The 27,223-nt window shown below is 41.9% G+C and overlaps 1 protein-coding gene across 3 annotated transcripts in view; it reads right to left on the bottom strand.

Annotated features, from left to right (window-relative positions):
• The window catches only part of col4a2 (collagen, type IV, alpha 2), a 141,692-nt gene that overhangs the window by 52,769 nt on the left and 61,700 nt on the right, over nt 1-27,223 (bottom strand). The window contains exon 1 of one of the 3 annotated variants that reach the window (XM_067408625.1): nt 11,445-14,767. The exons of the other annotated variants lie outside the window; for them this stretch is intronic. Coding sequence (XP_067264726.1) covers nt 11,445-11,468 — 24 coding nt within the window. The 5' untranslated portion in view covers nt 11,469-14,767. Of the gene's footprint in view, nt 1-11,444; nt 14,768-27,223 lie in introns of those variants that run through there. 3 annotated transcript variants of the gene reach the window in all.

Below are 27,223 nucleotides of genomic sequence, written 5' to 3'. Positions count from 1 at the left end.
GTCCCAGCCCTAATATATACAGATACAAATATTAGGGTTGTGTCTATATGATATGATTTTTAAAGTGCCCCTATTATGCTTATTTTGAATATGATATAGCTGTTTGTGAATGTAAAATGTTTGCAAAGTTTTAAAGATAAAAGTGCATGAAAAACAAAGTTATTGTATCCTAAAAGACTCCTCAAACACTGTAGTCATAGCTAAAGCCTGGACAAGTTTGGTTCGTATTGTCGAAATAAGAGAGGATTGTTTTCAGTGCTGCATGTACTTCAAAAAGATAAGGACTCGCACTGAGATTGATACGGAAACAAAAACATTGTTCATATTACTGTAAATCAAGCACTGAGGAAGCATCCTGAGCTGAAATTTGAATATGGTAAAACAAAAACTAAAAAGTTTGTTATGATTTATCCTAATCCTCATGTCGTTTCAAATCCAGTATATCACACTCCAGGGGTGTGACTCAATCAGCTCCCAAGGTCGTGAATCAGTATGTCGTGTACATGAATTCGGGCACTGGTAAGGATAGTAAGGACCCTAGATCACTACACATTGGGACACCGATGACTCTGTTTCCAGTGACATGACAATGTCTTCATTGTACACCATCACTTCTAGTATTTATTTATGAACAATAGCAGAGCTTATATCTTTCTGACATTATTTATTAATGTTATTTAAAGTGTTCATTACCTGCCTAGCAATGCACATTTATGCTGAAACATAATTGGGGGTTGGTTGGGGGGGAGGTTAAGTATTGCATCCTTCGTATCTCCGAAAAGTCTTTAGTTTTATCATATTTATAAAAGATAAATACCCTGTACCGAGTCTTTCCGAAAAAAGTTTATTTTGACTGTTTACTTGAATAATTGATTGATAAACTACTTGATGAGTATTCAGAGTTTGGCTCCAAAACACTATAAATCCATTTTGACTAATTTGAATAAAAATGTGTTCCCTTTCAGTCGGTCACGTTCGACGTACGTCAGTAGTGACCGACGAATTGGGATATCGCTTAGAGAGCCCTATCATCTTCGTGTAAACTAAAACAAGCCAATGGAATTGGCGTGCGATATTTGCATAATGCGCACCGCCCCCGACAGGTGTATATAAATAGGAAGCAGATGCAATCGCACTCTGTCTTTCGCTTCGGAGCCATTCACTGGTGTCCTGTTCAGAAGATTCCTTTCTTCGTTTGTTTTATTCTAAAACATTGCCTCAGAAGAGGATTTACAGCGAGCTTTCAGTGCTGGTGAAAGGGCACGTTCAGCGAGGTCGCGAGTCTCCGAGGAGCTGAGCTATAAGCTCGAAAACTGCTGTTTTCACAGCAACACAAAGAGTGTGTGCGTGTGTAGCCATTTGGGCCGGTTCCTCGGTGTGTCAGGGAGTGGTGTACCTGAGGATTACGGTCAGGGCTTCCCCGCCGAGCGGAAACGCTCCTCGGGCCCCTGCCGCCTCATCAGCACCGCAACCCATCGTGCCACCGTTGGTTTCCGCTGGGCCCTCTACGGACTGTCCAGCCGTTACCTTTGGTGTGCCGGCGGTGGATCGGATGTCGATCGCTGCATCGGAAGGTGAGCCTGAGTCCTCGGGGGAGGATTCGGACGCGCTGCCGCCCGGGACGGTAGCGTTGCCCGAGTCGGATCCCGAGCTCACGGCTGTGCTCTCCCGGGCCGCCTTGTGCGTCGGGCTTGAGTGGAACCCTCCACCCTGTCCCGGCCCATCTCGGTTGGACGATTGGTACTTGGGGGGGGGGTCGCGCTGGTCAAATCCAGCGTCCCGCCCCAATGCCTTTCTTCCCGGAAGTACACGATGAGGTGACCAGGTCTTGGCAAGCTCCGCATGGGGCTCGTACAGGGCCTGGTCCCTCGTCCGCCTTCACCTCCCTGGACGGCGGGCTAGCCAGGGGGTACGCGAGGATCCCGCCAGTCGAGCGTTCTGTTGCGGCGCAGTTGTGTCCAACGGCCGCTGGCTGGCGCGGTGAGCCGCGTCTCCCGTCCCAGGCCTGTGAATTCTCAGCCGGTCTGACTGAGAAAGCTTGCAGTGCCTGTGGGCAGGCTGCCTCTGCCCTGCACGCGATGGCCCTTTTGCTGGTCTATCAGGCAAAAGCGCTGTCGCAGATGCCCCAGGAAGGTCCTGACCAACAGCTGCTTGGGGAGCTGCGCGCTGCCACTGACCTTGCCCTCCGGGCAACGAAGGTGACAGCGCGTTCTGTTGGCCAGGCGATGTCTACTCTGGTAGCCCAGCAACGCCACCTCTGGCTGACCTTGGCAGACATGAGGGAGACCGACAAACATCGGTTTCTGGATTCCCCCGTGTCTCCGGTCGGCCGGATTTTGTGGCGGCTGTCCATCTACCGCCGCTGGCTCTCCGGAGTCCAGCGGTACCCACTTTGCCACAAAAAGAGCAGTTTCCTCAAACTCCAGGTCACAACAAGGGGTGTCTGCCAGGGTGCCAGGCTCCGCCTCGCAGCTGACAGCTCCCTCCCCATTCGCCAGCAGGTGGCAGTGTGATGGTGCAGACCGCATCCCGTGCGCCGTCTCCCATGCACACTGCTGCCTCGCAGAGTCCAACCCCACTCCGGGCCGCCCCCAAGCCGTCCGAGTCGGATCCCTCTCTGCCTTGCTGCCCCACTCCCGGTGCGTCTGTGGTGCCTTTGGTCTCGCTGGCTCAGTGTCTGGAAGCGTGGATCACGCTCCCCAGCCTGTCCAGTTGGCTCATTCGTACTATCAGACTCGGCTATGCGATTCAGTTCGCCCGGCGTCCCCCGGTCTTCAGGGCTGTCCATCTACCGCCGCTGGCTCTCCGGAGTCCAGCGGTACCCACTTTGCCACAAAAAGAGCAGTTTCCTCAAACTCCAGGTCACAACAAGGGGTGTCTGCCAGGGTGCCAGGCTCCGCCTCGCCGCTGACAGCTCCCTCCCCATTCGCCAGCAGGTGGCAGTGTGATGGTGCAGACCGCGTCCCGTGCGCCGTCTCCCATGCACACTGCTGCCTCGCAGAGTCCGACCCCACTCCGGGCCGCCCCCAAGCCGTCCGAGTCGGGTCCCTCTCTGCCTTGCTGCCCCACCCCGGTGCGTCTGTGGTGCCTTTGGTCTCGCTGGCTCAGTGTCTGGAAGCGTGGATCACGCTCCCCAGCCTGTCCAGTTGGCTCATTCGTACTATCAGACTCGGCTATGCGATTCAGTTCGCCCGGCGTCCCCCGGTCTTCAGGGCTGCCCACTTCACTCCGGTGTCGTTGGACAGTGCACCTGTTCTCCGGGTGGAGATTGCTGTCCTCCTGGCGAAGGATACAATCAAGCCGGTCCCTCCAGCCGATATGAAGTCGGGGTTCTACAGCCCCTACTTCATTGTACCAAAAAAGGGCGGTGGGCTACGGCCAATCCTGGACCGTCCCCAGGATTGGTTTGCAGCAATAGACCTGAAGGACGCGTACTTTCATGTCTCGATTCTGCCTCGACACAGACCCTTCCTAGGTCGGTCTGCGTTCGAGGGTCGGGCATGTCAGTACAAAGTCCTACCCGACATGGTTGTAGCTCCCAGCCGGTTGGGTCTTCAGGTCAACTGGGACAAGAGCAAACTCGCCCTCGGGTAGAGGATCTCTTGTCTCGGTCTCGAGCTAGACTCAGTCGCACGGACTGCGCGTCTCACCGAGGTGCGCGTCCAGTCGGTGTTGAACTGCCTGAGCTCGCTCAAGTGCAGGACAGCGGCTCCACTGAAAGATTTTCAGAGGCTCCTGGGGCATATGGCATCTGCAGCCGCGGTAACGCCGCTCGGATTGCTTCATATGAGACCGCTTCAACACTGGCTCCGCGGCCGGGTCCCGAGATGGGCGTGGCAGTGCGGCACGCTCCGTGTCTCCGTGACACTGAGCTGCCGTCGCACCCTTGTCCGGTGGTTGGACCCTTCGTTCCTGTGGGCCGGAGTACCCCTCGAACGAGTGTCCAGGCACGCTGTGGTCTCCACAGATGTCTCTGCCACGGGATGGGGGGCCACGTACAACGGGCATGCAGTACAGGTCTTTGGACGGGGCCTCAGCTGCATTGGCATACCAATTGCCTCGAGTTGCTAGCGGTTCGTCTTGCGCTGGCCCGCTTCAAGAAGCTGTTGTCAGGCAAGCACGTTCTAGTCCGCTCACAAAGCACTGCGGCCGTTGCGTACACCAACCGTCAAGGTGGTCTACGCTTCCGTCGCATGTCGCAACTCGCCCGCCATCTCTTGTTGTGGAGTCAGAAGGATCTGAGGTCCCTTCGGGCCACTCGTGTCTCAGGTGTGCTCAACCGTGCAGCCGACGAGCTGTCACGGCAGCATCTACTTGCGGGCGAGTGGCGGCTCCACCCCCAGGCGGTCCAGCTGATTGGCAGCGTTTCGGCGAGGCCCAGGTAGTCCTGTTGCCTCCCCGGAAACTGCCCTCTGCCAGTGGTTTTATTCCCTGACCGGCGACACGCTCGGCACGGATGCCCTGGCACACAGCTGGCCCCCGGGTCTGCGCAAGCATGCGTTTCCCCCAGTGAGCCTTCTCGCACAACTCATGTGCAAGGTCAGGGAGGATGGGGAGCAGGTTCTGTTAGTGGCTCCGTACTGGCCCACTCGGACCTGGTTCTCAGACCTCATTCTCCTCGCGACAGCTCCTCCCTGGCCGATTCCTCTGAGGAAGGACCCCCTGACTTAAAGAAGGGGCACCCTGTGGCACCCGCGTCCCGATCTGTGGAACCTCCACGTGTGGTCCCTGGACGGGATGCGGAGGTTCTGAGTGATCTCCCGCAAGCGGTCGTAGACACCATCACTTCCGCTAGAGCTCCTTCCACTAGGAATCTCTATGCGCTGAAGTGGAACCTGTTCGTCGAATGGTGCGCCTCTCGCCGAGAGGACCCCCGATCATGTTCGGTCGGATCCGTGCTTTCCTTTCTGCAAGATGGGTTGGAGCGAAGGCTGTCTCCCTCCACCCTCAAGGTGTATGTTGCCGCTATTGCCGCACATCACCATGCAGTTGAGGGTAAGTCCCTGGGGAAACACGATCTGATCGTCAGATTCCTGAGGGGGGCCAGGAGACTCAATCATCCTCGCCCTTCCTCCGTACCCTCTTGGAATTTGACCCTGGTTCTCACAGCTCTCCGGGGTCATCCCTTTGAACCTTTGCAATCAGTCGACCTGAAACTAATGTCTCTTAAGACGGTTCTTCTGGTTGCATTGGCTTCCCTGAAGAGGGTAGGGGATCTGCATGCATTTTCGGTCGACGAAACGTGCCTAGAATTCGGGCCCGGTGTTTCTCACGTCATCCTGAGACCCCGGCCTGGATACGTGCCCAAGGTTCCTACCACTCCCTTCAGAGACCAGGTAGTGAACCTGCAAGTGCTGCCCTCGGAGGAGGCAGACCCAGCCCTAGCCTTGCTCTGTCCCGTCTGCGCTCTGCGCGTTTACGTGGACAGAACGCGAAGCTTCAGGACCTCAGATCAGCTCTTCATCTGTTACGGAGGCCAGCAGAAGGGAAAGGCTGTCTCCAAGCAGAGGATGGCCCACTGGATAGTGGATGCCATCGCCTTGGCGTATGAATCCCAGGGCGTGCCTTGCCCGCTCGGGTTGAGAGCCCACTCCACCAGAGGGGTAGCCTCTTCCTGGGCGCTGGCTCATGGCGCCTCGCTGACAGATATCTGTAGAGCTGCGGGCTGGGCGACACCAAACACGTTCACTAGGTTTTATAGCCTACGTGTAGAGCCGGTATCCTCACGTGTACTCGCATCCACTAGTCGGTAGACGTGTTGTACCCACTCTAAGTGTCGGCTTGCAATGCCATTCCCGCCACTGGCCGGATACATGCATACTTTCACTCCAGTCGTGTTCCCCGCTTGGCGAACCCTGTCGAGTTCCTCCGCCTCCCCCTTCGGCTCGGACATTGCGGAGTATCTGATGCCAGGCCTACATCCGTCGCTGACGCTGTATGTTGGCTGGGGCCCATATGCCGTGACCCCTCTACGTGAGCGGTCCCATATGTGTATTTTCCACGGTTTAAAACTCCCTACGAGCCGAGTCCGTGTCTTTCCCTTAGCAGAGCCAGCTCTGCTGTCACCTGTCAGATGAAGTCTCCCCCTACCAGGTGGAGCCATCCCAGGGACTCCATATGCGTACTGCCCCCCGGGCCAGTCCATGTGTGTATTTCCCACGTAAACTCCTCCCCCATTGGGTAGGTAGTGGTCTCCGCAGCGTCCCTTATGGGTTCGCTTCCCCAGTGTGTCTAGTTTACTTAGTGGGTAGTGGTTAGACAGCAGTAGACTCTCTCGGTGTAAGCTCGCCCCCTTCACCGCCAGCCGGTGCTATGGGCGGCTGAGCTTGCGCTGGGCACTGGAAGGGGTTTCGTAACTGTGGCGCTTTAGTTGGGATCCCAATTCGTCGGTCACTACTGATGTACGTCGAACGTGACCGACTGAAAGGTAACGTCTCGGTTACGTATGTAACCCTCGTTCCCTGAAGGAGGGAACGGAGACGTACGTCCCGTCGCCACAGTTTCTCAGTTGTCTCCTCAGCGAAAAACAGAGTGCGATTGCATCTGCTTCCTATTTATATACACCTGTCGGGGGCGGTGCGCATTATGCAAATATCGCACGCCAATTCCATTGGCTTGTTTTAGTTTACACGAAGATGATAGGGCTCTCTAAGCGATATCCCAATTCGTCGGTCACTACTGACGTACGTCTCCGTTCCCTCCTTCAGGGAACGAGGGTTACATACGTAACCGAGACATTTTCTTTGCCAAGAAAGTGGCAAGATGAAAACCACTATTTTCTGTTTCAAACTTTCACATAGCATCTTTTGGTTATAAAAACATTAAAAATTTAAATCTAGATTTTGATTTTCAAAGGTTTATTATAAAAAAACGATAATTTTTCCCCCAAAATGCAATAAATCCATGACACGTTTTTTTTTTTTTTTTTGAAAATGCAATTAAAAGTTATTTTTCATATTGACAATACACAACACAGTAAGTTGATTTACATATATGACAGCCTGTGAACTTTGTCAATCCTAATCTTATATACAGGCATTTGACTAAAAATACATTCAGTCGTTGCTCCCAAAATGAATTCAAGTCATATTGTTAATGTTATAAATTAATTATGTCTCAGTTTGTCATTACCGATTAAAGAGTATCTTACGGTGGCCGAGAGAGCTCAACGCGCTGCAAATGAAGAAAACATCTTCATCAGTTTGACAACACACGCGCTGCAAACTCCACAACACTTACAAATAGTGAAACGCGCTGCAAATAAAGAAAACATCTTCATCAGTTTGCAGCGCATGTGTTGTCAAACTGATGAAGATGTTTTCTTTATTTGCAGCGCGTTTCACTATTTGTAAGTGTTGTGGAGTTTGCAGCGCATGTGTGTTGTCAAACTGATGAAGATGTTTTCTTTATTTGCAGCGCGTTTGTCTATTTGTAAGTGTTGTTGAGTTTGCAGCGCGTGTGTTGTCAAACTGATGAAGATGTTTTCTTTATTTGCAGCGCGTTTGTCTATTTGCAAGTGTTGTGGAGTTTGCAGCGCATGTGTGTTGTCAAACTGATGAAGATGTTTTCTTTATTTGCAGCGCGTTTCACTATTTGTAAGTGTTGTGGAGTTTGCAGCGCATGTGTGTTGTCAAACTGATGAAGATGTTTTCTTTATTTGCAGCGCGTTTGTCTATTTGTAAGTGTTGTGGAGTTTGCAGCGCATGTGTGTTGTCAAACTGATGAAGATGTTTTCTTTATTTGCAGCGCGTTTGTCTATTTGTAAGTGTTGTGGAGTTTGCAGCGCGTGTGTTGTCAAACTGATGAAGATGTTTTCTTTATTTGCAGCACGTTTCACTATTTGTAAGTGTTGTGGAGTTTGCAGCGCATGTGTGTTGTCAAACTGATGAAGATGTTTTCTTTATTTGCAGCGCGTTTGTCTATTTGCAAGTGTTGTGGAGTTTGCAGCGCGTGTGTTGTCAAACTGATGAAGATGTTTTCTTTATTTGCAGCGCGTTTCACTATTTGTAAGTGTTGTGGAGTTTGCAGCGTGTGTGTTGTCAAACTGATGAAGATGTTTTCTTTATTTGCAGCGCGTTGAGCTCTCTCGGCCATCGTAGTATCTGGCGCCATCGCACGGTTAAAATAAACACATTTGCCGAGTACATTGGTATTAAAAACGGCTTTTAAAAACTGTCCATGATTCAGTTTTGGGGAGCGTGACAGAAGTTAGATGCTGTTGTGGAACAAGCAACAGCCGGCATTTTTCCTCCTCCCAACTCGAGTGCCTCATCTTCTTCCTCATCAATCTCCTCACGTAAATGATTACATTTCAATGACTTGCGTTTCTTCCCCACTGCAGAAACCACCACAGGTTCATCAATGGCGTAAAAATTATTCATTTTTCTATTTTGGAAGGAAAACTAGGATGCTGGGTGCATTCAAAGGGCCGCCATTACGGTTTACAGTGCGTGGAATGGTGCGCTGTGATTGGATGAGTGGATATATCGCATTCTGCAGAGAAAGGAGACTGGCGTTTGTTGCGTTTTGGAAAGAAGGGGAGAAAACATGACAGAATAACACGACAGATATCGCATTTTGCGCAAAGATTTTTCAATACCGACCAGATACAATACTGATTTTGGCGGAAACTCATTTAAAAAAATAAAAATAAAAATTGGTATTGGTACTGTCACAAATCCTGTCAGTTCCCCGGACTACATTTCCCATCATCCAATCACATGCACTCACTCCACAAATCACCTGTTGCCACATACAGCCATGCACACTCCACACTAATCACCACACCCAGCTGATGCGCATTACCTGGAATAAAGGACTCATACACACACCACCTCACCGCGAAGTCTTGATTCCTAGTGACAATTCTGAGCGTTCCTTGTATCCTGTCTGCTTGTGTTTGATCTTGCCTGTTCCTGTTTCTTGACCCGTTGCTGCCTGTCCTGACCCTTGCCTGTTATACTGTTCTGTGAATGATATCCGCCTGTCCTGACCATTGCCTGCACCCAGATTACGATCCTGCCTGTCCCTTGCTGTTCTCGTCTGCTCCTGATTGACCCTGCCTGTACGACATTCTTAATAAAGCTTGCGTTTGGATCTTACCATGACTCCCGCTCTGTTACAGGTACCATGGCAACTCTAATTCAGATATTGAATTTAGAAAGCAAAAGAATAGATATCATAATTACACAAGCAGGTGAGCCTGACAGAAGTGAATGAAAACAGGTGTATTTGTAAACCTCTCCATACACATTTGTATTTTCAATACATTCTGAAATTTCCTAACTGGATATGTGAATTTGACCGTTTGACATAAGAGCCTCAGCAAAACTTCCATACATGGAGTTCTGACAGACAGATAATGTATTAATGCATTCTATGTTAAACATTACAGTTGCTTCATGTCACTAATGTTTCATGCTCATCTGGAGGTATATTTGGAGACCATGTCAGGGGTTGGAGTTCATTTAACCTCCCACTGGGACTAATTTTATTTAGTCTATGACTAATCTTCACAATGAAATATCTCCGGTCCTTGGGAAAAGCGATAGTCCAAATACACGTGAGGCTCTGGGACTGCTCCCACACACTTTAAGCACATATACCCCCCAATTCCTTTTTCATAGGCGCTCTCTATTTTTTTCCCTACAGTATTTACACAGTGTTGCTGATTGGGCTAAAGGGCTGGAGTGGTTGCCATGGTTCATACTGTTGGTTTAGTAACAGATAGCTCCCTTAAGGAAGGCTGGAATCTAAACAGGACGGTGGAGAAAGAGATACAGAGAGAGGCACTAAGTGGCTATCAGATAATGTCAAAATTTGAAGTGTCATCCTTGTCTGAAACTATGTTTAAGCAAAATATTTACAGTGGCCCAAAAAGAATTTGGACATTTTAGCCACACTTTAAACATAACATATGAAAATAACAAATTCTGAGTAATTTTTACATTAATGGTCAGTTCTTAGTTCAGTTCTAATTTCACACAGGTGTCCCATCAAAGTAATCACAGGTGTAGTTTATCACATTGCCTATGAACATGCTCTAATAACACTAGACAACCCAAAATAGTACAAATATGGGTAACACTTTACAATAAGGTTCATTAGTTAAACATATTTAATTTATTAACTAACATGAACTACCCATAAGCAATACATTTGTTACTGTATTTACTAATCTCGGTTAACGTTTGTTAATGAAAATACAGTTGTTCATTGTTTGTTCATGTTAGTTCACAGTGCATTAACTAATGTTAACAAGATTTTGATAATGTATTAGTTAATGTTACCAATTAACATTACCAAAGATTAATAAATGCTGTATAAGTGCAGTTCATGTTAACTAATGTAGTTAACTAATGAACCTTATTGTAAAGTGTTACCCAAATATGTTTTATTGCCTTAATTCTGAACACTATGTTGATTATGTCATAATTTAAAACCTAACAAAGAAAAACAAATCAATGCCAATTGACATTTGTGTGACATTTAGTTATGAAATGCATTGACATTCATATCATTTTTGTGTAGCTTAATTTAAGTGTCACTCTTTGTGGTTACTGTGTTTATTCACAGTGGTGCTTACATTGGTGCTGAAAACAGCTGCTCTCTCTAAAATACGTGACTAAATAAAGTGCCAGAGGTGTTAAAAACTGGACAAATTTCCATGCTCCATTTTCAAACACCTCCTCTTAACCTCAGAATCTAGAGCTAACTAATAAAGCATATGGGAAATGAGCTTAAAATGAGCATTATATTTAAAGTGGTCATGAACTACATTGTTTTATTATGTCTCCTGGGGTGCACTTATAATGTTAGTATGCTTTTTACATAAAAAATTATCATAATTTTGAAATAAAAAGGCATTTTTCCTACCCTGATTTTAAGTGCTGAACTTTTTTTTTTTTTTTTTTACATTGTAGATGTGAAAACTTTTTTAACAAGTTTTAAAGAGTATATAGAAATGTTTTTTAATAAAATTTTTGTTTTTACATTTCTGCATTTAATTCCTCCAGAAATTGCTCCCATTTGCTTCCATTGTAAGTGCCTCACAGTAAACGAGAGACGAGCCAAAATATTTTTTTTTTGTCGTCAAAATGATGTCACAAATGCAGTCGATTGAGGTTAACATGACAAGCAAGGGTTACTTAAAATCCCTGTTGTCGAAAAACTGTTTGCCACCCAAACACACAAAACATGTGTGGTACTGTAGCTATCATCACTTCATCAGCCTTGTACTATTCTAAAGATGAAAACAACATGTTACCCAAAGTGACATAAACATTTCATGGTTTCCTCAAAGGAAACTTGATATTTCCAGATCAAGAGTTGTTTGCTTTTAGAAACCAGGGCTCTGAATCCCATGGGCATGTCTGTTAGGATATGAAAGGTAATGGGTCTGTATGATGTTATTGATTGTCTGGTTGAAGTGGTTGAGCTCTTACCATAGCACAGTTCCCCAGCCTCATTCTCACTTCTATTACAGCTGGATCCTGTGTACACTCATAAGCCGAGCCTCAGAGGGCTCATTCCTGAATCTTGAGGCAACGGCGCAGGTGCCGCTGGTTCCTCAAAAAGTGGGGGGCTCTGCCAGGCCTCTCAGCACACGTAAATCTTATGCGCTCACATAGACGTGCTAATGGAGAAACTTTGTAAACACAAGGCATCTGGAAAACAAAATGAACCAAAACCGATGGGAGGAAAAATGTTCACCCACAGTCTCAGTGTCTACTCGCCATATTGTTTACTGTAACATATTTCATGTCTTCTTTCTTTAGCTCTGGATTGAATTGCAGTGTGAGGCACGTGTGGCAACACGTGGGCCAGACACCATCAGATGAGGTATCTGGAAAAATTAAAGCCAGATCTAAACACATTAAAAGTATAATAAACACAGGATCTAAGTGTAGCTGATCTGTACAGAATACATCCTCTTACCAAACCAGTTATCAGGATAATGTCAGTGAATGACTCTGTATGGCTGGAGAGTGTCACTGAGACTTTTTCTTTCTTTCTTTCTTTCTTTCTTTCTTTCTTTCTTTCTTTCTTTCTTTCTTTCTTTCTTTCTTTCTTTCTTTCTTTCTTTCTTTCTTTCTTTCTTTCTTTCTTTCTTTCTTTCTTTCTTTCTTTCAAATAGTAGTGCTGACAAGTGGTTCCCTAAATATTCTCTACAGATGTTGGCTTGTGTGTTGATGCTAATAATGTTTTTTTTTTTTTTTTTTTTTTTACTTAAGGTCAGTTCAGTTGTGCACCTACTGCTTGCCCCAGACTCTGTCCCTTCAGGATGTTGTTTTAAGGACTAGTTCCAAAAGAAACAGAGTGGATCATGGGCCACTTAACTCAATTAGCCCCTTCATTTTAACTTTAAAATGCAATAATAATAATAATAATAATAATAATACTATCACTTTATTGTTTCCATGGTGATGCGTGATTGCTTGTCATGTGACACACCACAGCCATAATAGTGTTGTATGACTGTTGTTTTGCTTTTATTTCATATTTGCTTTTTTATTTAAAATATTCACAAACTTGTTAAAGCTGCTATCCGTAACTTTTTTTGGTTAAAAATGATCCATAATCAATTTTTTAGCATATACATAACCAGCCAGTGTTCAAAACTATCTCCTTACCTTAGCCCGATTCACAACGGTAAGCTTGTTATAATGTTTTATAATTCGGGTGATGCTGGTGAGTTTTTAGGGGAAATTCGAGCATGTCGCCGTTTGTTTCTGCATAATTGCGTTATGTCTGTAAACGAGTCCCAGCTAGTAGGCTGTATCGCATGTGAGACGGATCATTATTAATTAAATTAAACTTCAATTAAACTGCAATTAAACATCTGCATTATTTTACAAACTCTAAATGTAGTGTTTTTTTACTACTCATGTGTACTTAAATGTCTGAAACCGAAAATAAACATTATGTGGTTGAAAACAATGCTCATTTGTGATGTATGACAAATGCTGAGCACATCTGTCTGGCTCAGCACCAGCAAAGTACGAAAGCACATTTGAATTTGGCACTTGATCATGTGACGCACTGAACGCTCTAATCACACCAGTGTGATCGTACGCTCCAGGGACCAGTCAAGACTGATCACACCGGTGTGATCTTATGCGTCAAAGGGTTAAAGGAATAATAAAAGTAAAACAAAATTGGTGATTTATCTCATAACATGGCCCTGCGGTATATCATATGTAGGAAAAACAAGCAAAGAACTAAAAACATGCATTTCAGAACAGCACAATAAATGCAGAAATATGAATTACCCTCTTGCAGCCCATTTCACTGAGTTTAACCATCCTATTACTTAATTACGTTATATAGGAATCGAGAGAATACTTTCACCAAGGAGAGGAGGTGACTTGGATCGAATTCTACTGAAACAGGAGGCCTTTTGGATACATAAATTAAAAACTTTGGTACCACATGGTTTAAATGTAGATTTTGATTTAAGTTTTTTTTTTTTTTTTTGGTAATTGGGATGACCTAATTTGATATGCATCGTATTTAAACTCTTCTGTCATTTTGGTATTTTGTTTGTTTATGTTTAGATTTAATTGTTTCTATATTTATCACTCTTCTTTCATCATTCTTTTTTTATATAGACTTTAGAGTGTATAATTGTTAATTATCTTATTATTGGATGGTGATTTGGATATCATTACTCTCACACCTGTGTATGATGATCGTTTCTATTTATGTTGTTCTCCATCTTGTAAGGAATTATACCTTGACAAAAGCCACTTGTTGTACTGAAAGAGTGTGCAGTTATTTCCTTTTTCCATTTAATTTGCACCTCAGGTGTGTGTTTGCTTTGCTGTTCTTTTGAATAATCAACCGCATGTCACAAATGCTGTCGACTGAGCTGAAAGTGATGAAAAAACTTTCACGCAAGCAAACATATTTGAGCTTGATTGAGATTTGATGAGCTCTATGTGTTTGTGTGTTGATCGGTGTTTATATGTGAATAAAAGCCTACATTAAAGGGGTCATGACATGAGAAATCAAAGATTTCTTGAGCTTTTAACATATATCCCTCTACCGCACGCATTATGATAAATCTATAAAAAAAAATATTTGACTCTTTTTCTTTTCTTAGAATGGCTTAACTTAAAGTGCTGTAAAAAAAAAAAAAATTGGAAAAAAATATTATTTTAAGGTACTTTATGATACGTTGCCATATGGCAACAACGTACAATAGTGGAAAAACTTAGAATAAGTGTAAGTGCATATAGTTCATATTTTTCCTCAGAAATGTTGTTTGTATTGAATCAATTAGTGCTATTATAAGTTTTAGCAGTAATTATAAACAATACCTTATACTTATTTTCCAACATCTTGTGTTTTTCCATTCTCTTTTGCTGAATAATGCTTTATATTCTTTAAATTTCACCTTTTTTCTGTATGAAACTTCAAAAAGCATTTTTTTTTCCAAAGGTGAGACACATGTAGACATCACATTTGGTGCTCTTCACACTTACAATACACTTACAGCCACTTGCACCTGCCTTTTTGAGACACAATGGTAGGAAAGTGGTTGGTCTGGGCCAGTATACATGGCTGTGATGGCAGATCTCTGATGTTGATTTAATCCATAATACAAATGCCATGGCAGTCCTTAACATACGACTAATCAACATTATATCACTAGCATTAATGTTTTTATTGTTATAGCTTAACAGACTGCAGCTGATCTTTGCTAGCTATCTAACCTATTATAATAATGTCATTTCATTATTGCGCAGTGTTGCCATATGGCAACACAGACATTTTCTCGATTTACCAAAAACTAATTTCATAAAAACATTTTTGAGTGGTGAATATGTCATCATACCTTACCTGAGATGATGTTAACATTTTTTTTGTGAATGTGACATGGGCAGGTCCTTGTTTGTTACTGACGTTTTAGTTTGCTTTCAGCAACTACCGACAAGAGATGGCAGTCTGTCAGATATCGCGTCACAGAAAAAAAATGCATGTCATGTGACTTAACCAAAGCACATCATTGGCTAAATTAAGGTCTTCTCTTACCAATAAAAAAAACTAGAATGTTCTCTTAAAGAGACGGTGGCAAGGAAATGAACATAAAGAGTATGTTGCCATATGGCAACACTATGCGGTAGAGGGATATAAGGTCTTTGTATCATTACAAATGGAAGAGTATAAGAAGAATGTTTGCTTGGACATGTCCAGTTTAAACAGCTTGTTTGCATCTCTGTACAGACTCCAGAAGGACACCCGTGTCAAGAACAAATGTATGATTTCATGTATGGTGCTTCGCTTGTGGCATCAAAACAAACAGAACTGCAAAAAACAATACTTGTCCATTGCTTGGAAAAGCAGGTAACCCTGCTCCCAAACTCACATCAATGGTTGAGCCATTGTTTTCATGTCCAACCCCATTGAAAGAGACAGACTGCAATTTTTACGATACCACAGAGTCACACATCCCACTAGTGGCATCTACTCACTAATTCTAATATTACATGAAAAACAAGCCAACTGCCAAACTCCTACAAGCTTTAACTAGAATCAAAACAGGCATGTGTTGGTTCATCCAGTAGCTGTTTGGTACAACACTTAGCACGCTTTATGTCTTCTCTTTCACCTGCCACCCACTCCAGTCCCAGCTGTGCTAAAGCATTGCTCACCAGCAGACCAACTGGACAACAAGGGCAGAGATCCAAACGTGGGTGGACTGAAGGCCTAAAGCTTGACTCAGTTCGCTAAAGGAAATCACTGAGTCTTAGGCACAATAGTCAATTGATGGAAAGGATCCATTACTGATTTGGCCACTAAACTAAACCACAAACAGATTATCCTGTCATTTCAATTCTTCCACTGGATCATTTGTAGCTTCCAGAAGATGCCAGTATCATCAGCAACCTGTCATGAAAAAATGTGTTTTGGGTGTTACCAGCTTGCAGCCATCATTGAGGGGATTGAGGGGGATTTGATAGGGAACATATGGACAGTGTTGTTGAGCTAACAACTGCTAAACAAATCAATTATATGGATTTTCCTAATCCATTTTAAGACTTATTCACGCTAAATACAAATTTTCAGCACAGATTCTCTCCTTCTTACACATACTGCAACGATCCATCATTTTGTGTATTTGGCAGCTAAGCTCATTTTGTAATTGCTGGATTGGTGAACACCTAATTTAAGAATTCAAACCAATTTTTTTTTTTAAATAGTTTGGTACTGGACTCAGAAGGCCTTTCCTAATGTGAACATCTGCCTATTTCAACATTATATTACTACAGATAATTTACACTACAGTTCAAAATTGTAGACTCCAAGACTGAATTTTTAAAATCAACAATGCAGTAAAAATATCAATACTATTAAAAATAACTGAATTTTAAAATGTATGATCAGTGTTTATATGTGAATAAAAGCCTACATTAACCCTCAGGGGTCTGAGGATTTTTGGGGCCCTGGAGAAGTTTTGACATGCCCTGACATTTGTGCTTTTTCAGTTGTTCTTAAACATATTAATGGAAAAAGTGTCATTACACTGTATTCAGCACAAACTAGGCTACAATAATATGTGAGGAACATGTATGTACATGTCTGTGTTTTTGAAGGAATAACGTTTATGCGTGGTTATTGAAAAAACAAAAAACTTAAGTCACTGAAATAAGGCCAAAAAAAAAATTAAAAATTAAAACTGTGTTCACAAGGATTCTGGGTATTTGAGGTTGTAGACTAGAGTTTTTGCTTCAGAATGAAGTAAAAGTTATCCTTCCTACTCCTTCATATAAAACAATAGAGAGATTTAAATTTTCTAAGACACTTTTGGTCAAGAAACACAGTATGCGAAGAGGCGTGAATAATCATGAATAATGGGTGATTCTCACCTGAGAAGACAAAAGAATTGAATAATAATGACCTGAAATGACTTGCATATTAATGAGGCCTTTCAGTCAGGTAGGCTGTGAAAAAACCCTCTGTGATCATGCTGATAACAGGATTAAAGTCCACTCAGGACAAAAAAAAAAAAAAAAGATTTTTGTGATCTCATGCATGCACGTATTATTGCACATGATATGAAGAAAATTTGTATAGGCCCATGTTAAATTACACTACCAGTCAAAAGATTGAACACATTGCCATTATAATGTTTTTAAAAGAAGTCTCAAGTCTCTAACCAAATAATAGTTTTCTATTTTAATATACTTTAAAATATAATGTATTTCTGTGATGCAAAGCGTCTGAACATTCCTACCTCTAGGGCATTTCATATAGGCTACTATATTTGTTATATTATAGAGCCTAAATGTTGATGTACAGTTGACAAACTATACATCATTAAAAAGATCTAAGACTCAAGCTTCACATTTTTACTCTTAAAATCTTATATTGACCATAATTTCTTAATATGCTTAAAAACATACACATTTGGTGAAATATTGATGGATTCTCATATGTTTATATAAATTTTCTATACAGAGAAGTAATATTTATTATTCTATATTTATTGTCATCATTATGAGCGCTGGATGCTGCGTTTTTAATTCATCCTTGAGCCGGAGGGCGCTCTGTGCACATTAGTCCACATATGCCTCAGTAAAAGAAGAGGCATATCATGTGACAATCAAGGAACTAACAGAGGCAAGAGATTGCTAAATATGGCTATTCAAAACACTTTTGAAGACAATAAATACACGATTGAGATGATGTCTGCATGTATTGACTGAATTTGCGTCTGAATAGCGCTGGCTATTAAAATGGTGTATAACTCTTAATTGTATGTGCAACATTGACAGAGTATTTTGAGTCTCTTTCACACTGATAAGAAAAAAACCACAGTGGTATCGCCGGCGATACCGTCAGACCTCAGAGTGTTAAAGGGGTCATGACATGAGAAAAAAATTGAAAATTTATATTTTAAAATGTAATTTATTCCTTTGATGGAAAAGCTGAATTTTCAGCATCATTACACTAGTTTTCGCTCTTAGTTCTTCATCCGTGTATTCGGGTTCAAATAAATATGGCTGAGCAAAAAAAATGCAAGTCTTCCTCTGTTTCAAATTCCTTAAACATGTTTGCAAAGGTTGTTTTGTTTACAGCGTGCATCTCCCTCAGACTGTAAATGAAGCTCGGGTGCACCAGATAACACACCAGCAGCGTCTTACGTCAGCAGCGTCACTGCGGAGTCGTGAACGCGGATTGACAACAGACCCGGAAGAGAAGACAATGGGTGAACCACTGTAGTCACGTTGGCTATTTTAATTATGTCTTTACTACTACTCTGGACCTTGAATGTGGTAATTTTGTTGCTTTCTATAAGAGATAAAAAAAGTCTCAGGTTATGCATGTAACCATGGTTCCCTGAGAACAGGGAACGAGACACTGCGTCTAACGCTATGGGGAACGCCTCTGCGGGAACCGGTGTCTGAAATGCTATCAAATCACGACAATCATATTGGCCGGCGAAAGCCTATGACGTCACTACTAGTGCGGCCCGAACGCACATAAGGGGGGCCTAGAGAACAAGCCATCCACTTATCGTCTGAAGGGACTGTTCAGCAGGCGGCCCTGAGGCATGGCAGGAAGACGCAGTGTCTCGTTCCCTGTTCTCAGGGAACCATGGCAACATGGCTTTCAAAAGGGAACTCACACTGCATCTAACGCTATGGGGAACGAAATACCCATGCCACCATGCTGAGGGGAGTGCATGCCAAAGAATGGCTGTGACAAAAAATCAGATTTCAACTGATTAGATTTCTACAATTTCAACTTAAATCCCAAAAACCACTCCTCCTATGGGTCAAATAGGCTGTCAGTGACAGCATTCCTTACGGACAACACCCAAGCCTCAAAGAAATATCTAGAGGCCTACCAAGGCTACTCAAAGGCTTGGAACCAACAACTTCAAACAGAAGGGGTCCCTTTAAGGGGATGTGGCCAGGGAGCCGAAAGGAGCCCCGGCCATTCACTTCTCAGAGGAGCATAGTCTACCCCTAATGCCACCAGGGAGGCCGACCTGGTCCTACTTTAGTAGTAACATAGTCTGTCTGTTCTTAAACAAGGCACTCTGGAGGCTGAGTACTCTACATAGGGTCCTTAATGAGAGGCATACCTCTGATCTACCAATGGAGTTCTTACTTAACGAATCTCTTAAACCTCTAAGACCAACTCAGGGGGCGAGGTCCTCTATATGACGACCCACACAAGAGAGGGGACTACCTACAGCCTAAAATACTGATTTACCAGGGAGGTCTCACGAGAGACCTTCGATCTTCTGTCCAGACCTCGGGAGCTCTGGAGCAGATGCATTCTCCAAATCAAATCTGTATATAGATTGTTTCCAAAAATGTAAGACTTGACTTCACTGTGCCACGCTTTATATGGCAGCTGGAAATTACATGGTTTAATTAATAAACATATGATGAACCCCAGAACATCACATAATTGCCTCTATATAACCTCCATCACTGATTCTCAAGTGTGGCCTTCTAACAAATTACAGATCCCATAACACTCTATTTTTTGGCCCATGTGGCCAATTCCTAGAAATGCAAGTGGTTTCCATTCCATGGTGTGTTTGTCATTGTGACATTTAAGTATAACACATGTAAATGTACATGGAAGCAGAACACATGCGTCAGAACATGTGTGAGAGGTCTGGGTTTGTGTTATACACACATGGGAAACCTCGCTGTGGGAGGAGAGAGGGAGAGGGAGAGAGTCATAACATGACCTGATTCTATTCACTATGAAGACATGAGAGACTAAACTGCTCCTTCCTGTCTAGAAATAGATTTTTGTGATTTCATTTTTGTGAAAGAGAGAGAGAAAAGGAGTGACTAATTCCTTGCCTATTTAAAGGCAAATGTGGCATATTGTAATAAAAATAATAATAATAATAATCTGTTACCAGTGGCAGATGTGTGGCAAAAAGTTAATTTTGGACCCTGATCTGAGAGACAGAGGGTCTTGATACAATCTTGTCTTTCTGTTGTGCACCCATACCTGAGCAATAAAGCTCTGTGTTCTTCACACTGTAGACAGATAAGATATGATAGGATAAGACTGACTGACTGACAGACTGTGAATCACTCCAAAGCAAAACTTCCTCTACAGGAAATGTGCCTCTGCTGAGACAGGCAAACAGATGTTTTGAACATACGTCAAAGCTCATGTGCATCTTTTCAGCGGCCTTCATCTTGGTTCCTTTCAAGTCACTTATGTTGATTACTCTTAGATCACTGTTTAGACTGCCTACTGAGTGGAAACTGCAGGTCTAAATCTTGTGTTGGGACAAACACAAAAAACCATGGCCTTTAGTAAAACAGGGGCATCTTTATCATATAGCCTTAGTAGACAACAGATATCTAAAATGACTAGGATAGAGGGTTTACTAGTGCACTGTGAATGTCATTATGGAATTTACTAGTCCCTTATGACATATTTGAGAAAAGTAATCATAAATAAAGTTTTACAACTAAAGGTCATTTTTTTTTCTTTTGACTTTTTAGTATATTGTGTTGTTTGAATATATTTTGACCTCCACATTTTCTTCTTTGACACAAAAATGTAAATAGAGAGGAATGTTTGTCCAAAGCAATGTGTTATATGTCCTTAAAGGAAACTAATCATCAAAGATGCAACAATCCAAATGATTTACTGACAGGAAGGAAGAAGAGGTCAGGATAAGCATTTACCATTAGGAATTTGTTTTGAAACTATTTCAATGACGACGTTAGGGTCTGTGTTTCCAGTGAAACAACAATTTACTGCTTATAAGGTTGGCACTAACAGGGTTTTGGCCAGTCTGTTTTTGATTGTTTTGTTTTGCTGTTTTTAAGATGTGCATTTTAAAGAAAGATGGGCAGACGGACGGGTGGATGGATGGAAGGATGGACAGACTGATAGACAGATAGATAGATCTTGATATTGTCCCACACTAGCAATAACAGACAGGACTGCAGTCTCTTTTATATGGGGGCAATGTTAACAGCTGTTAGATCACACAAATAATACCCCCCCACCCCACCCCACCCCACCCAAAAAAAAAAAAAAAAGATCTGTCCAGTTGATCTGTCTCCCTGCCTACAATGATCCTTTTGTTCGTCTATGTGCTCTTTAAATCTAAAGAGACTTTTTCCAAGATTCCACAGCTGAATATGGAAAGGGCACAGACAAAGTGGAAGATGGAAGTCATGATATTTAAGGGAAATAAAAGTCCTTTGAGAAACAAGAGAAGAAGAGTCTCTTTGAGTACGGAGGCATGAGGAAATGAAGATGGCATTCAGGAAATATAGACTTGTGGTATCTGTTTGAAGGAGGGAAAATTTCCATAACATTATATGTGACATCTCAAAATAAAATTGCATAATAAAAATAATAAAACTAAAGAATCATTTTCATTATCCATAAGGGCTGCTTGTTTCTTGCTGAGTGGCATGGACTAGACTGTGTGTGATCAAACGGACAATGAGAGCATACAATCAGTTCAACAGATCTTCAGACACAGGGGATTCAAGAGCTCCACTGCATCATCTCTCACACAGACGCACGGAAGTCTATGAAAAGAGATGCAGGATGCACAACTTAAGTATCTGGAACATGGATCCATTTATAGAGAATCTACTTTTTGCCCACAGCCAAAAAAAGATAGATAGGAACAACTGTGCCTCTTTCCCACCAACAAGAACTATTATAAGAAATGATCTGTTGAAATGCATTGTATTACACCTCCTGCTAAAAGAAAGCTAAATGTTCTGTAAACAAAACAACAAAACAAAACAAGGCCTCCAGGATTCAGTTAGGGCTCGTTCACACAGAATGCGTCTTTGCGTCTAAAAACACGAGATGCAGCGCTCAGGAATGGGTTTTAAAAAAGCGCAGCACAGAATGCAAGAGTCTCGAGACACACTTTTGAGACGTGATGCAATAACCGCATTAACAAACAAATAAAACAGTTGCCACACCAACTTTCTACTGTAAACAGAAGCTTGCAAAGCTTGCCCTGCCTCCGAGTTCTTCTGAATGGTCCACTGTTTTGGAACTGACATTGATAAGCGGCGCTGCGTATAAAAGTTGAAATTCTTTTAACTTGACACGGCGTCTTAAAATTGTGGCACTCATGTGCGAGGTGCTGCAAAAGACGGGAGGCCATGCACCGTCCGCATGACGTACTTTCCGTCATCCGGAGGGCTTTCGACGTCCGCACACCCCGTCCGCATGCAGCACAAATTTCGAGACCGCACGGACGGTGCACGTGCAACAGTGCATGTGCAAGCAGAAGACTCCACTAGGTGGCAATAGGCACAGTTCTGAGCACAGTGTGCAGTTGTCAAAGAAGAGTTTGGAAAGAGTGATTCAAAAACAAGATGAGCATCCTTCTCCATAGTTTTTGATTCTTCTGAGCGGTGTATCTTCTGAGCGTCTGAGCGCAGAAAGCGAAGTATACCAGGGTCTTACCAGTCATACACATCCTTACAGAGAAAAACAATGGAAAAGAAGCAGATTGGAATAGAAAAAAACATGTTTTGTGTGAACGGCCGCTTAGGCTGCACAGTGCCAGTACAGTTACATTCATAAAATTTGCTTTACAATTTAATGTGTTTACTATGAACCATTGGATGATCCTATAAGACTGATTGTGAAGACTATTTTTCTCTGATAAAAATACTGCTGCAAACAAATCTAAATCATCAACTTACTGTAGATGTATTAATTTTTCCAGTACAAATAAACATTTCAAGACATTTTAAGTTTTATTAGGCCATATAAATAATAATTTAAAATATCAACAGTTCCTCTGGCCAAAAATATATCCCTCAACTTAAACGTTGCAAATAAATGGTCCTGTCATTATAACACAAATTAGTTTCACATTTATTTCCCGTTGGCCTCTCATGTCAAGGCCGGACAGCGGAGGGTCACATGGGACCCAGTGGGATACATGAACTGTGTCCAGACATCTGTGAGGCTGTTTTTCCCTATAAACATCATTCATGAATACATACATCAAACTGAGGACTACACAAAGAGTGCAAAAGTGTGTTTGGCTAAAGTAAGATGCTGACAGATCCTGGAGGGAAACAAAACTGTGAAATGCAACAGTACTTTTGTGTGGAATAAGTCTTGTACTGATAAATCTTGTGCGAGGTTTGCCGCCACAATGCTGGGGAGAAATAGGTGTTTGCCAGGGTGCTGCTATGCAGTTGCTAAGTGTTCTAATTATTTTTATGTTGTTGCTATGGAGTTGCTAGGGGGTTTTTCCATTCTCTTTTCGTCTTTAGATTAATTACTTGTTGTATTCCACAACTATAAGTCACTTTCGATAAAAAACGCCTGCTAATTTAATAAATGTATAATGTAAATATATAAAAAATTGTTATATTTAGTCCCTGTATATGCCTAATAGCGCAGTGTAATTTGTTTAAAAAAGTAAATCCTGTTGTGCATTACAACTATAAGTCAAAGTGAAAAAAGTTACTTATATATAACAGAATGTCAGACTAAATAGAAATATGACTTTTCTGTTGTATGTCAAGTGCGTCAGAAATACAAACAGGGAGTGTTTGTCTACAATTCCTTCCCGTCTGTGTTTGCATGTATTTGTAACAAAAGGGGAAAAAAAAAAGTCTTTTGGAATGAGTGCACTTTACCCTCAGAAGCCTTGGCTCTTATTATATGGCTCAACATAACAATCAAACCCCTTTTCCTGCTCCTTTACAGTGCAGGAAAAAAAGACAACTGAACTGACATCTCAAGTCATAGTCACAAGGCCTTTCATATCCTGATGTTTGCTAAGGAATGTATTTCCTCTCTCCTTCACCCTCCCTAAGGTGCTTTACTTTTATCACAGATGACGAGAGGTCATAGATTTTGGTCACGTCTTGTACAGCCAGATACTTTGTCAAACACCTACAATTCAATCTGAATTGCACTGTAAAGAATCTGAAATTTGAGAAAATGGAATACAAAATATCTGTTACTTAAAGCTGCTCTGTGCTTTGAGTGAACATAAGTTCAATAGAAGTTCAAAACACTTAAAAAAATTATGTTTCGAGTTCAATACACCTGTGTTTTGAAATGTGTCTTTGCGTATTCTTGATGCAGTTTGTTTGAAAGTGTTGTATAAGATAATATCAGTATCATTTAGCATTTTATACAACAGTTTGTTCTGGTTCTCGAATCTGATTGGCTGAGAGGTCTTTCCAGCCATGCAATATTCTACAGGTTTCACCACTGGAACCATTTCACCATTTGAATCAATCCGTTGTCAGCATTCTCACAGCGAGTGTCATGGTGAACGAGCAAACCCACCATATTTGGTTACACTTTACAATAACAGTACATGAATAACCATGAACTAATACCTAAATTAATAGTTACTTCTACATGAACTCATGATTAGTTAAGATATGAACTAATGAAGAGTGATCCTTAACTACGACAGGAGTCATAAGGATTCATGCATTAAAACAGCAGCATTAAGTACGCGTTAATACATGTTTGATAATTAATGCATTAATTAACATTTAGGGCTAAACTAAATAAATCAGCCTCCATAAGAGTAAACAAGAAGTACTCTGAATTTGAATTAAACGTGATTTAATACTGTCATAATTTACACTGTAATATCATAATCTGCCATCTGCAGCTTTGTGACAAATAATTGCAATGGCACATGATTATTTAGCCAATAATTACATAGATCTGTCTAATCAAATGTGGAAAATAGACTAACTACCACTAATAAATTTAATTTGATCTAAACTGTTTTCTGATTTTTACAGTTCATTTATATTTAGTCATATAGCTAAATAGTCATAGTTTATTCCCGGAACTAAAGTATGTAGGGTTTGTTTCTGGCGGGACACTCATTAGTGGCGCACGCTAGGTGTTCTCTTGGCGCGTTTGTTGTGTTGCTGGCATTTTAAACTAATAAATGTTGACTGCTTTGGTAAGCCGAATTAATAATTAAAGACATATTTACATGTATGTTTTATTGGGGTTTTCAGGAGGTTATGTGCAGTTATTAACTGTATTTGTATTTTTGTCGTTTAAATGTATATGCTTTGATTAGCATTAGCTTGTGGACGCGCGCTATTTTACATGTAAATGTGCCTTATATGTGTCTTTACAGGTATGTTTATGGCTTGCTTTCAAGTCCATATATGTTTAATTATATAAATAAAAATAAAATACAAATACTTTTTATTTTAGTTTTTTTGTACCTGGGTGTAAAGAAATAAGGATGGCACTCTATAGTGTTTATTCATATATTAGTTAATGATGTGTGATATGTGCATCATGTCATGACTTTACTTGAGGGGGCACAATCATAATGAACTCATTATTAACTAAGCATATACTAACATCAACTAATGGTTTGTTAATGTATACTTATGTCAGGACTTTACTTGAGGGGGAACAATCATAAATATAGCTGCGAGCAGCGATGGCGGGCCCAAGCCCGGTGGCACCGCCACCCCGGTGGCTTCAGGGCAACTGTGCACAGCGGGCAATAGGCACTTAAAACGGTTAAACATCAAAGGACTATGTCAAATTCACTCCACATTTACTGCACTACAAGGTGCCGTTATAGAGCCCCTCCTCCCTGCCCATTTTCAAAGGATTACATGTGCCAAGTTTTAACATTATTCTGATGAATTTTGAAGCAAATCAGGTAAAAATAAGAGGGTGATCTCAATGTATGCTGAAAGTGACACATTTTCTGCTTCCAGTTGGTGGCGCTATGACTTTGAATCACAATAGTCAAATCCATGTGATCAGCCTTGTACAACGAAGACTAAGCCAAAGTTTCATCAAAATCAATTAATGTATGCAGAAGTTATAACACTTTGTTTCCCTTTTCTTGCCATAAATTCGTTGCCTCGCCACGGCCAAACCGTTTGAGATATCCAAAATCCGTTTGCAATTAAACAACTTCAATGTGTTAGCAACAAGTTAAAAAAAGCTTGGTGTAAATTGGATAAACCCTGTAGGAGTAGTAGTATAAAATTCATAGCCTGTTTTTTCAAAAAATTAACATTCAAACCAAAATAGCTGACTTCCTGTTGGTCGGAGCTAATGAATGTAAATTAGAAAATTGTCCGGCTTGATGAGAATAATATGTGTACCGAGTTTGGTGACTGTAGGAAAAACTAACCCCCACTTTTGTCAAAAGGTGGCGCTACTGAGCCCCTCCACCACGCCCATTTCTATGGCTTTGTCCATGTCTACTGGTTGACAATATTGATGTGTGTGTCGAGTTTCATGCAATTTGAAGCATGTTAAGAGCCTCAAAAACACTCAAGGATATTATTACAGTTTGACCTGTTGCCATGGCAACAATATTTCAAATATCAAAAATCCTGTCATAGGTCTACATCTGCTGTGTATTGACATTACACTGATGAAGTTTGAAGCAAATCAGGTAAAAATAAGAGGGTGATCTCAAAGCATTTTAAAAGTGATACACTTCTTGCTGCCATTTGGTGGCGCTATAACTTTGACTCACAATAGTTACATCCATGTGATCAGACTACTACAACCAACACACTCCTGAAGTTTCATAAACATCAATCAATGTATGCAGAAGTTATAACACATTTCCTGTTTCCCTTTTCTCGCCATAAATTCGTTGCCTCGCCACGGCCAAACCGTTTGAGATATCCAAAATCCGTTTGCAATTAAACAACTTCAATGTGTTCGCAACAAGTTAAAAAAAGCTTGGTGTAAATTGGATAAACCCTGTAGGAGTAGTAGTATAAAATTCATAGCCTGTTTTTTCAAAAAATTAACATTCAAACCAAAATAGCTGACTTCCTGTTGGTCGGAGCTAATGAATGTAAATTAGAAAATTGTCCGGCTTGATGAGAATAATATGTGTACCGAGTTTGGTGACTGTAGGAAAAACTAACCCCCCCACTTTTGTCAAAAGGTGGCGCTACTGAGCCCCTCCCCCACGCCCATTTCTATGGCTTTGTCCATGTCTACTGGTTGACAATATTGATGTGTGTGTCGAGTTTCATGCAATTTGAAGCATGTTAAGAGCCTCAAAAACACTCAAGAATATTATTACAGTTTGACCTGTTGCCATGGCAACAATATTTCAAATATCAAAAATCCTGTCATAGGTCTACATCTGCTGTGTATTGACATTACACTGATGAAGTTTGAAGCAAATCAGGTAAAAATAAGAGGGTGATCTCAAAACATTTCAAAAAGTGATACACTTCCTGCT

The sequence above is a fragment of the Chanodichthys erythropterus genome, chromosome 14, assembly GCF_024489055.1.
Source record: "Chanodichthys erythropterus isolate Z2021 chromosome 14, ASM2448905v1, whole genome shotgun sequence".
In the NCBI taxonomy this organism is placed as follows: Eukaryota; Metazoa; Chordata; class Actinopteri; order Cypriniformes; family Xenocyprididae; genus Chanodichthys; species Chanodichthys erythropterus.
Note: the sequence above shows the minus strand (reverse complement) of the source record. Positions and strands in the feature narration are given on the sequence as shown.